The sequence below is a fragment of the Polypterus senegalus genome, chromosome 10 (assembly GCF_016835505.1).
Source record: "Polypterus senegalus isolate Bchr_013 chromosome 10, ASM1683550v1, whole genome shotgun sequence".
Lineage (NCBI taxonomy): Eukaryota > Metazoa > Chordata > Cladistia > Polypteriformes > Polypteridae > Polypterus > Polypterus senegalus.
The window spans coordinates 145204470-145219234 of NC_053163.1; the positions used below are offsets into that span (position 1 = coordinate 145204470).

The window sequence follows — 14765 nt, forward strand, 5'->3', positions numbered from 1 at the left end:
TTCGATATAAAACCTGCCCAACTTTTGTAAGGAAGCTGTAAGGAATGAACCTGCCAAATTTCAGCCTTCCACCCACACGGGAAGTTGGAGAATTAGTGATGAGTCAGTGAGTGAGTGAGTGAGTCAGTGAGTGAGTGAGGGCTTTGCCTTTTATTAGTATATATATACTAATGCTCAGTGTCATATCCAGAGGTTTTCTTTTGAAAATAGACGTATGAGTGCTGCCAGCATTGCTGCAGAGGTTGAACAGGTGGGGGGTCAGCCTGTCTGTGCTCAGACCATACGCCCACCGCACACTGCATCACATTGGTCTGCATGGCTATCGTCCCAGATGGAAGCCTCTTCTAAAGATGATGCACAAGAAAGCCCACTAACAGTTTGCTGACGGCAAGCAGACTAAGGACATGGATTACTGGAACCATCTCCTGTGGTCTGATGAGACCAAGATAAACTTTTTTGGTTCAGATGGTGTCAAGCCTGTATGGCGGCAACCAGGTGAGGAGCACAAAGACAAGTGTGTCTTGCCTACAGTCAAGCATGGTGGTGGGAGTGTCATGGTTTGGGTCTGCATGAGTGCTGCCAGCACTGGGGAGCTACAGTTTGAGGGAACCATGAATGCCAACATGTACTGTGACATAGTGAAGCAGAGCATGATCCCCTTCCTTCAGAAACTGGGCCACAGGGCAGTATTCCTATATAACGACCCCCAACACACCTCCAAGACGACCACTGCCTTGCTAAGGAAACTGAGGGTAAAGGTGCTGGACTGGCCAAGCATGTCTCCAGACCTAAACCCCATTGAGCATCTGTGGGGTCTCCTCAAATGGAAGACGGAGGAGCGCAAGGTCTCTAACATCCACCAGCTCCGTGATGTCGTCATGGAGGAGTGGAAGAAAATTCCAGTGGCAACCTGTGAAGCTCTAGTGCACTCCATGGCCAAGAGAGTTAAGGCAGTGCTGGAAAATAATGGTGGCCACACAAAATATTGACACTTTGGGCACAATTTGGGCATTTTTCACTTAGTGTGGTACTCACTTTGTTATAAATTCAAAGTCTGTATGTATGTCTGTCCACTTTTCACGAGAGAACTACTTCACGGATTAGATAGGGTTTTTTTCTTATTGTTTGCTTGAACATTCCAGTTGATTTTGTGACTTCTGTCATCGCATTAAGTATCATAGTTTGCTTGAGGTACCGATTTATTTGTGTGAATCTGAGATAAACACATTGGGCCAAGGTGAGTGGGGCGGGGACCTCCTCACTCACACACCAGCCTTGGAACGTGTACCTTACCTCCGTTTAGATAGCGAACGAGAGAATTACTTAAAGGATTTAGATTGGGATTTTTTCTAACATTTGCTTGAACATTCTGGTTGATTTTGCGACTTCTGTCATCGCCCTAAGAATCATAGTTCACTTGCAGGAGTGATATATTTGCACTGAGGCGAAATAGGCTGTGGGCCAAGAGGAGGAGGAAGCATGACGTCAGGAGTAGGTAGCTTTCCAGGACCCTCCTCACTGTCCTGTTTCACTACTATTTGGGCGGCTAGTTTAAAATAAATAAGCAAATTCTTGGTGCTTTTAGCTTTGGTTGTCAGCAACTGTCTGTTTGGTTAGAGCAGCGACAGTGCCCTCTAGTGTTCACATTGTGTAAATGTCATGTACTTTTGATTTGTATACCATTTTGGTAAAAATATCACTTAGAATAAATGTTCATCAAACTGAACTATAGTTGCTCCCTGTACTTCCTTCCTCCACTCTTATGTGAACAACACAGGCATTCAAAACATGGTTGTTCAGATTCTTTTGGGGTGGTGGGGGCGGATCTTGATAAATTTTATATTTGTACATTTTTTTGAAGATTTTTTTTTTCTGATAGTTTTTTTAAATTTTTTATTTGTTTACTTATTTTCAATAGAAAGTGGCTTCAGATTCAGAATCTGATTCAAAATCCGATTCGGAACCAGAATCTCCTAAAAAAGTGGTGGAAGAGGAGGAGGAGGAAGAAGAAAGGCAGCAACAAGATGTGAAAAAGAAAGCCCCTGTTATCTCTGATTCAGAATCCAAGTCAGAGTCCAAATCTGAGTCTAAGTCTGAATCTGAGTCAGATTCTGATAAACCAGTGAAGAAGGTGGTACGCCGTGGACGGAAACCAGGTAAGAGTAGTTGAGGCAGAGTTGTCTGAAGGCAGTGACATTTATAGATTTACTTACCATCCTGATCTTGATCTCCTCTGGTTTTCCATTCCCACCCAGCTCCAATTTGTTTAATTGACCTAATTATTAAATTACCAATCATGCATTAATTTCTTTAACTCTTTTAGTCTAGTGCATGTTCCTTGGAGACCTGAGCCCTTTTTTTGCTGCCTTGCCTAAGTCATTGACCTATACTGGACAGGATACCAGTCCATCACAGAACATCAAGAGAAATGTCCACACAGGCAATGAAGGAATGCATAAGCTAAAAACGGACAATGCCTAGATACAACAACAACAACAACAACAACATTTATTTATATAGCACATTTTCATACAAACAGTAGCTCAAAGTGCTTTACATATTAAAGAATAAAAAAAATGAAAGACACAATTTTAAAACAAAATAAATCAACATTAACATCGAATAAGAGTAAGGTTCAATGGCCAGGGGGGACAGAAAAAAAAAACTCCAGACGGCGGGAGAAAAAATAAAATCTGTAGGGATCCCAGACCATGAGACCGCCCAGTCCCCTCTGGGCATTCTACCTAACATAAATGAAACAGTCCTCTTTGGATTTAGTTTTCTCACGGAAGGGCTTGATAAGCATTTTAATCCAGGACTTTAGAGCTATATCTTTGGAGCTATATACGGCACTTATCAAAATTACTAATGACCTCCTTATGGCATCCTTCTTGGTCTGAGTGCAGCCTTTGATGCTATTTGTCACACTACTCTTCTCAATAGATTATCTTCGATTGGCATTACCCACACTCCACTAGATTGGTTCAGATCCTATCTCTTAGGCCGCACTCCGTTCATTCAGCTTAAAACTTTTACATCCTAACCCACCGCTGTTACTTCAGGTGGGCTCTGTCCTGGAGCCCCTCCTTTTCATTATTTACCTCCTTCCCCTTGGCAATATCTTTTGTAAATATAACATTAGCTTCCACTGTTATGCTGATGACACCCAGCTCTACCTCACTAGCAAACCTACTTCTTCCTTTCCACCTTCCTCGCTTATTGATTGCATAGAAGCAATCAAATCCTGGTTTTCTTCAAATTTTCTTAAATTAAATAGTGACAAAACTGAGGCTCTCCTCATTGGTAAAAAATCAACATTATCCAAAACTGATCATTTTTCATTTGTTATTGATAATTCTTCTGTCTCTCGTTCCACACAGGTTAAGAGTCTGGGTGTCATCCTTGACAGTACTCTATCTTTTCAGTCCCACATCAATAACATCTCCCAGTCTGCATATTTCCACCTGCGTAACATGAATCATATTCTCCCCACACCACACCACTGCTATCCTTGTTCATAGCCATGTCACCTCCCATTTGGATTATTGCAATTCCCTTTTCTTTGCTCTTTCTCGCAAACCTCTTTATAAGCTTCAACTGGTCCAGAATTCAGCTGTCTGCGTCATTACTAGAATCCCCTCTATTCACCATATCACTCCCGTTTTGCAGCAGCTTCACTGGCTTCCAGTTAAGGTTCCACATTCACTTTTAAAGCTCTCCACAGCCTTGCCCCTCCATATCTGTCCGACCTCCTCCATATTGCCTTTTGCTCCCACACCCTTAGATCCTCTTCCTACATCCACTTGACTTCATCCATCTTACCACCATGGGGAGCGGGGCGTTCAGTTGCTCTGCTCCCCAGCTCTGGAATTCGCTACCATCTGAGCTTAGAAATATTGACTCATTCTCACTTTTCAAATCTAAACTTAAAACTCATCAGTTTAAGACTGCTTTTTCTGTTTGACTACAGTTGCTCGGTCTGATTTTTAAATTTTGTATTTTAGTTTTGTTTATAATGTTTCATCTATTGTTCGGTGCCCTTGAGTGTTTAGAAAGGCACCTATGAATAAAAATAAAATGTATTAAGACAGCAGCACTAACCATTGTACAGTCTTTGTCCATAGTAATATAAAGTAAATATAATTTCCTCCAACGTCCCATTCATGCAGAAAATGTAGACTGACAATTCAGAAATAACACTTATCAAATGTATTAATTATTCTCGTATACTTTGACCCTCAAAACCTGAAGCATTAATAATTAGATTCTTATTTTGCAAATCTGGATGTATCAGCCTTTTATTGTCCGCTCTGTCATCTGTTTCACCTCTGCTTGTTTTGTCTTATTTATTTTCCCTATTATCTTCCTCCTTTTTACTGCTGTGTGAACTTATTTTTTTCTTTACTTTTCATCTGTCTCTCTGTTCTAATTGTTTTCCTTCATTTTTTTTCTATTTGCTTTACACTCATTTTTAACTGTTTTTTTTTTTTTTTTTTTACTTGATGTTTGTGTCCTCTTCCCCTAAGCTGCTGCAAAAGCTCCCCCAAAGCCTCGTGCCAGGAAACCTGTGCCAGCACCTGCCAGAACACCTTCCAATTCCAGTAGTGACAGGTGAGTCGTGATCTTTTTATGGTGCATTGATTCATGGTGTCAAAAAGTTAGTTTCATTACAAAGGCTGTTTTATGCCATGTAAAGCGGTGGAATCTTGGTTTGACTTGAAACCTAATTACTGCAGGTTCAAATTTGCCATTTCGCTGGATCAGGTGGCTTGCATAGCTTTTAATGGCATATGTCACTGCAAGTCTTCTGATAGTGTTTGTCATTAGAGGCACTCAATAAAAATAATGGCAAAACTGCAAGTGAACTACTGATCAAGTATTTGTACTCATTTACAGCGACAGTGATAGTGACGTTGACCGAATCAGTGAGTGGAAGCGACGGGATGAGGAGCGGAAGAGAGAGCTGGAAGAGAAGCGGCGGCGAGAGCAAGAAGAAGAGGTTCGAAGGTTACGAGAGCAAGAAAGAGAAGAGGAGGAACAGAAGAAGAAAGAGAAGGAGTCAAAAGGTACTAAAGTCAGTGGCAATGAGGACAATGACAGCAGCAGTGATACCAGCATAGATGATATGGTGCGCCGTAAAACTCCACCTAAGAAGACGAAAAAACCTCCACCTCCCATCCCGGCAAAATCATCTTCTGATTCAGAGGTTGAGAAAGAGGTAGGATATTTGGTTTGATTTTTGTTTTTCCCCTCACCTTTAGAGGCTTTAGAACTGATAATAATCATTGATCTTCCTACGCCATCCCTAATATCCGTTGCTGGCTGTTCCTTTTTGTTTTTTCCTCTTGTGTGTGTAGTATTTTGTCTGTTAGGCCTCCTCGGCTGCTTTATATCTCATTTGAGTAGGTTACCTACTTTTATTAATGATCCACCAACATTAAGAAGGGAAACCATGATCAGCCTTACAAGAATTCAATTCACTTGTGAACTAGCAATTGTTTTTTTACTTTCCACTTGATTCAAGAAAGTTCCTGATAATCTGTATGCAAGTATAGTTGTTACTGATTCAGATGCTTTTTGAGCAATAATTAATGCAGGTTCAGTCCTCCATTTGAATCCTTGTCTAGGGATTATCTTTGTTTTAATAAATCTTTGCATGGATCTGTGCATGAAAATATGCAAATGCCAAATACACACACTCATATACTAGGGGGCTTCACCCCCTGCGAACAGCTGCCTCTCCGAAACCCCTCTTAAATGGTGATACAATGGGAAACAAATACATTTTTTTACTCCTCTTTGCTTGAGCAGCTGTTGGCGTGCTGCTGCTGCTGTAGCCCTCGCATGTGATCTGCACTTTGCTCGCCTATACCACCAGCTGTAGCCGCCATTGTTAAGAGGGCGGCTGAGCGCACCCCAAGGAGACCCGGCCGCTCCTCTGAAACCCCTCTTACACAGCGATACATTGGGAAACATGTAACAGGTGTTTTTTTTTTCACCTCCTCTTTGCTCGAGAAGCTATTGGCTTGCTGCTGATGTGTACCATGTAATCTGCATTTCAGCGGAGTTGTGAACTTTTAAAAGACTGTACAACACCTGAATATTCAATCTCTTTTCGTTGTTCCGTTATTTCCCCAAGTTATATTTTCAGTTTGTTGATGCGGCCGCTCCTGCGAAACTCCTCTTAAACAGTGATACATTGCGAAACAAATACCGTTGTTTTTTTTTTTTTGTTTTTTTTTTTGTTTTTTAACCTCCTCTTTGCTTGATCAGCTGCTGGCTTGCTGCTGCATGGTGCTTCAAACATTTAAAAACCTGTACAGCAGCTGTCTTTGTCATCTACTCTTTGTGTTTTATTTCTGGCCCCGGGCGTGGTTAAATCTGTTGGCACAAAATCTCGTCTCGTGGGATGTGAGTTCTTGATATTTTAGTTTATAATTTAAAAATGGAATAAGAATCTTAAAATCTACATCACATTAAAGTTCGATAAATCCTGAAAAGAATGATACCAAGCATTTATATGTAGTTTGTATAATAAACCCGAATTAAAACATGACATATAAATGTAAAACCAGGTAAAACTCCCAGCAATAATTTAATTTCTTTTATTATGTGCACAAAGCACCTCCACAATACTCAATAATAATCAATAATTCAACAATAATCAATAATAAATCCTCCTCTCCAACCAACAGCTCTGTCAAATTTCCTCCCAACTCCGGCTAAGCTTGCTGGGTTTCCCACAGTCCTTTAAATAGTCCTTGACCAGGAAGTGCTTCTGTCCTTCAGTCCATGTGATTCCATAGCACTTCCGGGTCAGATGAAAACTCTTGGTTTTCTTCAGCCCGGAAGTACTTCAGTTCTTCCGTTCCCGTGATTTGTGAGTACTTCCGGGCTATAATAGAAACAATCTACGTGTTTCGCTGCAGCATCCCCTGGCGGCCCCCTTGGTATCCAGCAGGGCTATGAAGCCGAACTCCATTGTGCACGATGCCCTGCGGGAATTTGGGGTACCTCCATGTTGCAGGGAGGACTCCATCTAGCGGTGTGGATATATGGACCGGGATAAGCTGTTGGCCATCTCTCACTATATATGTATATGTATATGTACACACTAACCTAAAGGATTATTAGGAACACCATACTAATACGGTGTTTGACCCTCTTTCATCTTCAGAACTGCCTTAATTCTACGTGGCATTGATTCAACAAGGTGCTGAAAGCATTCTTTAGAAATGTTGGCCCATATTGATAGGATAGCATCTTGCAGTTGATGGAGATTTGTGGGATGCACATCCAGGGCACGAAGCTCCCGTTCCACCACATCCCAAAGATGCTCTATTGGGTTGAGATCTGGTGACACTGGGGGCCATTTTAGTACAGTGAACTCATTGTCATGTTCAAGAAACCGATTTGAAATGATTCGAGCTTTGTGACATGGTGCATTATCCTGCTGGAAGTAGCCATCAGAGGATGGGTACATGGTGGTGATGAAGGGATGGACATGGTCAGAAACAATGCTCAGGTAGCCCGTGGCATTTAAACAATGCCCAATTGGCACTAACGGGCCTAAAGTGTGCCAAGAAAACATCCCCCACACCATTACACCACCACCACCAGCCTGCACAGTGGTAACAAGGCATGATGGATCCATGTTCTCATTCTGTTTACGCCAAATTCTGACTCCACCATTTGAATGTCTCAACAGAAATCGAGACTCATCAGACCAGGCAACATTTTTCCAGTCTTCAACTGTCTAATTTTGGTGAGCTCGTGCAAATTGTAGCCTCTTTTTCCTATTTGTAGTGGAGATGAGTGGTACCCGGTGGGGTCTTCTGCTGTTGTAGCCCATCCGCCTCAAGGTTGTGCGTGTTGTGGCTTCACAAATGCTTTGCTGCATACCTCGGTTGTAACGAGTGGTTATTTCAGTCAAAGTTGCTCTTCTATCAGCTTGAATCAGTCGGCCCATTCTCCTCTGACCTCTAGCATCAACAAGGCATTTTAAGCCCACAGGACTGCCGCATACTGGATGTTTTTCCCTTTTCACACCATTCTTTGTAAACCCTAGAAATGGTTGTGCGTGAAAATCCCAGTAACTGAGCAGATTGTGAAATACTCAGACTGGCCCGTCTGGCACCAACAACCATTTTTTCCCATTCTGACATTCAGTTTGGAGTTCAGGAGATTGTCTTGACCAGGACCACACCCCTAAATGCATTGAAGCAACTGCCATGTGATTGGTTGATTAGATAATTGCATTAATGAGAAATTGAACAGGTGTTCCTAATAATCCTTTAGGTGAGTGTGTGTGTGTGTATATATATATATATATATATATATATATATATATATATATAATATAAAAGCAAGACTCTGAACTATACACAATGTATGATATAATGTAATAAAAAAATATTATTATTATGGGGTTGGTGGAACTCTCCAAGTTCTTTATTGATCGGTCTACTGTCCCACCCTAATCTTAACACACACACACACACACACACAAACTCTGTCCACTTCAGCACTGACTGTCACTTCTCAGTACTCAGCATGAACAACACACAGGTATTCAAGAATGTAATGTAGACCTAAGGGTTGACATGCCTTGATCCCCTGAGAATAACCTAGACACATGGAGGCTAATACACTTTTGTTAATGCCGCTTACCAAACAGCAAAGCACAACTCCTCTCAATGTGTGGTCCTCTGTTGGGACATCTCCCTCTGTCTGTTAATCCTTTGGGAAAGAAAGCAATAATCTCCCTACACTAAGTGCCTTATATTTATTTTAATCACTTAAGATATATAGGTAAAGTATGTAACTTTAAAAGCTAAGCAGTATTTATTAAAATAGAAAAATAGCAAATGAAATAAATGATAGAAACTTCACCATTATTCACTTTTTTTGTATGTAAAGTCCTAACGTTCTCTTACTTTAAATTCAGAGAGCTTAAGAAGTACTTTCTGTAAAGACAAAAGTAACATCTGTGTCAGAGGTGGATGGACTTTAGATTCCGGAATTGGGCTGATGCATGGATGGGGTCTTCAATGTCCAGGTGAATGAAATCTCTCTGATGGAATTAGGGCTGCAACAATTAGTCGACGTAATTGACGACGTTGTATACAAAAATCATCGACGCGGATTTTTTATTGTCGACCCGTCATAAATAGAACCTTCAATAGAGGCTCCAGTCACAAAGAACCACATTGGTTTTTGTAACTGCAAAGCACTACATGAACACCTGGGGGCAGTATTGTTTGTTTTTGTTTGTCAAGACTTCTCACAGTCTTAATAACATTTGAGGAGAAGAAGAATGTAGAGGAGAAGCAGAATGTAGAGGAAAATAAAAGTGGTTACAATGGCGAGTCGGATAGAGGAGGGGGAAGGAGATGGAAAAAAAATTGAGACAGAAACTTTCTAAGGTGGGAGCACTTCACCGAAAAGAGAAAAACGTTGAATGCAGATTATATAAAGCGGAGCTTTCTTTTCACGACAGCACCATCGCGATTCATGAGCATCTGAAACAAAAGCATCCTGGGGATGTGATGCTGTCATCTCTTGAGAATTTATGCTGCCGCTGTTAGTTAGTTAGGGTCATATCGGGATGGAGAGCGTGAACGAGACTGAGAAAATGAAATAAAAGACAAAAAGCTAACTTTTACAAGTAACAAATTTACACCCAATCTGTTCGTTTTCAAATAATATTGCATTAGTGCAATGATGTTTTCTGATTGGTACTATTCAGGTCATACAATGATTTCTTCAAAATGTCACATATATTTGTCTTTCCCCCTGCCCGGTGCTGCGCTCTGAAACCAGAAGGCATGAGCTTATTCAGTGCTAACAGCAGCACGCAGGTAGCCGGTTGCTTGTACTATAACAAGTTGACCTGGCGGCGATCAAAGCATGTGTACTGTGCAAGGCATGTACGAGGTCCAATTGGAAAAGAAGAGCGTTCATGGCACAACTTGCAGAGGAACATTCTTTCTTCTGCATGTCCTGGAGTCCTGTGCAGACTGGGCAAGATCGGGGGGGGGTTGGGTGGTGGGGAACGCGGTCATTGATTGCAACCGCAAGAAGGTATGCAAATGAATATGAATAATGTTGCATCCGTGCCACAGTGTTTTCCGAAATGTACTATAAGGTCATAAAATGAATACTGTAATTCCAAATATATACACCTATGTCTCTGGTTTTTTTTTTTGTCAGTGCGGCTTTGACATCACGGCCTTTAAGGCGCATACTAATTCAGCGTAAACAGGAGCACTCAATAAAACTGAATAAAAAAAATCAAGTAACAATGAGATACGAATAATGCAGATTTGCCAGCGTTTGTGTGTCAGCTTTTATCCATCCAGATCAGAGAATTTCCAGTTTGATTGTCTCAAAACACCACTCACATCTACAGTTATTCCCAGCTGCAGATAAATAACAGCGTCAGATCCCTGGGGGGGAGGCAGTATGTCTCGTGATCGTGACTGACAGAATAAAAGTGAAAAAAAGGTAACTTTTACAACTGCTATACATTTAATACAGTGGCTGTTACAGATGTTACATAAACAAATGTATATGTTTATTGTATTATATTAACAATAAAAGCAACTCACTAATCAAAACGATAAATATACGAGGCAGTCATTATCGAACCGGGGGACTCTTGATTATAAGTCAACAATTCCTACCGCTGCACCACGGAAGCTATTGTATCATCCTTGAACCTTTTATGAAAGTGTTTATTTGATCTTCAGGCTTTACACATTATATAGTTTTATGTCTACATTTTGTCATTTATTACTAAAATATGAAAAATGTTTCTGTTTTAACGATGTATTGTTTGGTTAATTTAAATACACTTTTTTTGTTTAAAGACTATGTGCACTTTAGTTTGTATTGTTTAATGTATTTCTTTTTTTATTGTGATGATCACACTAATATAAAAACATCTGATTATTTTCAAATTCGTATATTTCACTGATTATTTTAATTTGATTATTATTCATTTTAATCGTGTTAATGCAGAGACATCAGGGTGACATTCACAGGTTGACAGACAACAACAACAACAACAACAACATTTATTTATATAGCACATTTTCATACAAACAGTAGCTCAAAGTGCTTTACATATTAAAGAATAGAAAAATGAAAGACATAATTATAAAAAAATAAATCAACATTAACATCGAATAAGAGTAAGGTTCAATGGCCAGGGGGGACAGAAAAAACAAAAAAAACTCCAGACGGCTGGAGAAAAAATAAAATCTGTAGGGATTCCAGACCATGAGACCGCCCAGAGACGTGAGCAGATGAGGTAAGACATGCACTGAAGCCCAGAACAGGATGTGCAACCATAGGTCGCAGGCATCAAAATAGTCAGGCATGAAATAATCATGACTAATCGGAAAATAAATTGAACGATTAATCGACCACCAAAGTAATCATTAGTTGCAACCCTAGATGGAATTTAGAACTCTGTCATTGTTGTCTCTCTTCTAATCTGTGACAGGCCATTCTTTATGGCAAAAGGCACACGTTTGACTCCTTACCTGGTGATGTTACACAATGATAATTGGCTAGCTGCTTTAGTGGTGGGCAGCTCTGCCTAAAGGCTTTGATCACAAAAAGTATGTGAAAAACACTATATTGACAAAAGCAGTTTATGTGTTTTTTCTTCAGTTGCCTTAGGAAAAGAATTTCTCCTATCTAACACTGAGTTACAAAATGTTCGGTCATTCTATTCTAAGATTATAATGTTGATAACAATAAACGAAATTGTGCATAAACTTGAGAAGGAAAATTTGCAAAATATGTAGGATTAAAACAGTGTCTCTCAAACTGCCAACCATTGCATTGCTCTTCACAGCACTGGATTATGTCCAGAAAAGTTGTTTACAGACCGTAGTGCCTGCAGATTCCAAATGATTACTGTCTACTCCTTAGCAAATATATATTAGTTTTTGTATTTTAGCCAGCTGTTCCAAGGAATCATGCTAGTATGAATTCTATTATTGTATGAACAATTGATAATTTACTTGACTTGAAATCTAGTGTTTGTGCCAGTGTATGTATTATAACTGGCTAGGATGAAGATTGGCGGCACTGTGGGAGGAGGTATCATGCAAGCTGATGGCTATCTGTTGGCAGGCACAATGTGGTGAATGAGTTGCTTTATTTACATCATCCAGAATATGGAAAGGATGGACAGCATTAATTGTGTTTGATTCTAATTTGGCCATCATCCTCTTTTCCTGACAATTCCTTCACTGAGACCAGGGTCAGTGCTGTAAGGCATTGGGGTCTTTGCAATCAGTTTATTCAGGTATTTGTCATCTCCTGGGCTGGTGTGTATAAACTAAATTGGTAAATAAATCAAGGTGTTGCTTTTTACTTCATTATTAAGAGAGCTAAATTCATAATGAGTTTTGTTTTTTTTTTTAACAATACAGTGATTATTTTTGTATCTTTATTTCACAATGCATTTTTATAAAGTTTTTCCTCATTGTATAATTATTGGTAATGGTATGATTTTAACCACTTAAATTTTTCATAAACCTTATTTGATACTAATTCATATTTATTCATCCTTCCATTTTCCTAAATGGTATTCCAGGCAGGGTCACAGGAAAACTAGAGCCCATCCCAGCAATCATCGGGCACAAGACAGAAACAATCTCTGGACAGGATGCCAAACCATCACGGGGAGAACACCCACAGACACATGGGCACACACACAGAGGCCAATTTAGAAATGGCAGTTCAGCTAATCTGCATGTCTTTGGAATGTGGGGGGAAGCCGTAGCCTCCAGGGAGATCATGTAAAATGTATGCAGGGAACACCCACGATGTGAACCATGGCCTCTTTATTGTGAGCTAGCAGCGCTACCACACCACCATCATGCTGTCTCAAATCGTTTCCGTTAGATAAATTTGATGCTGCAAACAATAGTTCCATGAATGTAATACTGTATTTTACTTACAGGCGTTGACACATTTATCTAATGCAAATTAAAAATCACATTTATACACATTTCTTATTCAGTTTGTACTTTTGGCATATTAGCAAGTTAAATGCCTTTCTGAGAATTACATTGTGAGCCACTGGGGCCTGAATTTAATTTATCATTTAAAGGCCAGCTGCTTGTATTACAATATCTATTAATGTATAAGTTGTTTTAGCAAATGCGGTTCAGGTGGCTAAATTATTGCATATGAAACAGAAAGAATTCATATAGGAGTGGATATGTACTGACAGTAAATTTTAATAAAATATTTACATGTAGTATGGAAAACTCTAGATATACCCCAGAATTGAAGATTTTATAGTTTGAATAACACACTGAAAATCCTTGAATCCTTGTGGATTATTCCACTTTCCACCAGACACGATTACCAAAGCTAATGGAGTGTGGGGTTCTACCAAATGCTATGTGGAGTGGAGATTGCTTAAAGAACCTGTGCAGTCACATTAGGAGGAATAGGTACAGTTTTGGTGTCCATATTGCAAGAACTAACAGCACTAGAGAAACTCTTGAGAAGGGCCATTAGAATTATTCCAGGACCACAGGGTATGAGCTAATGAAGAAATTTTTAACGGAGTTGAACTTTTAAATGATTGGAAAGCAACACTAATTGAAGACATGGCCTTGGTGTTTAAGACGGAGAAAGGAATTAGTAAAGTTGATGCCTGCTATTACTTTACCTAATGGTTGTCAACCAGATCATTATATCAAAGATGGAAGCTAGATAAAAATAGGTAACAAATGTTATAAAGATCTTTGTGGAACTAGTTACCTTCTTCTGTTGTTGAATGGACATCTTTAAATTGCAACTAAACGTTTTTGAGTCCATAATTTGATTAGGATTAGGAATTGGCATACTGTGTTAGACTGAATGATATGTTGTTGTGGAACAAAACATGTTCTGATGGCCTAAATACATTTTATTTTTGTTTTTTAAGGCATCTTTGGAATTATAACCATTTAAGTAGGGCAGTCATGGATTTATTGAGACTTTTTTTTTTGGTGGACCTTGTGTATGTTATTTATACAGTTGTCAGCAGCCATACCACCTGCACTTCAAAAGAGGTCTTCTACCTGAAGATAAGCATGGTCAGGCCTGGCCAGTACTTGGATGGGAGACCATCTAGGAAAAACTGTTGGAAGAGCTGTTGGTAAGGTCAGCAGGGGATGATTATCCTGTTGTCTGAATGTAAATCCCAATGCTCCAGTGCAGTGGCAGGGGACACTGCTATAAAAATGGTGCCACCCTTCAGATGAGACATAAAACCGAGGTCCTGACTCTCTGTGGTCATAAAAAATCCCTGGGCATCCATTGTAAAGAGTAGGGTGTATCCAAATGTCATGGCTAAATTGCCCTCCATGGCCTCCAATTGTTGTTGTTTTTTTTTTTTTTTTATTTTAAATTAATTATTAATTGAAGATATACTGCTGCCATTACAGACGCAGACCCATGTTGTCAGCGTTTGTAAACTGGTTTTTGGATGAGGTGGGAATTTGAAACTTATCACAGTGTAAAGAAAGCAGTTTGGAAGAATCTAATGGCTACCTGTGTCTGTAACATTGGAGAATGTAGAAAACTCTGAGCACATAAATAGGGAAATATTAAATGTTCCCCTACTTGGCTGGTAGCTCTGTGATCACAGATGACTGTCTTGCCTTATTGCAGAAACCGCACACCCAAAGATGGTAAGGATACAGAGTAAGGTGAAAAGATCTCATATTGGCCTGTCTCCATAAATGTGG

General features: G+C 39.8%; 1 protein-coding gene across 1 annotated transcript in view; it reads left to right on the forward strand.

The window, feature by feature from the left end:
• The window catches only part of hdgfl2 (HDGF like 2), a 78784-nt gene that overhangs the window by 47892 nt on the left and 16127 nt on the right, over positions 1 to 14765 (forward strand). The window contains exons 7-9 of the mRNA XM_039766981.1: positions 1919 to 2156; positions 4527 to 4611; positions 4897 to 5218. Coding sequence (XP_039622915.1) covers positions 1919 to 2156; positions 4527 to 4611; positions 4897 to 5218 — 645 coding nt within the window. The remainder of the gene's footprint in view (positions 1 to 1918; positions 2157 to 4526; positions 4612 to 4896; positions 5219 to 14765) is intronic.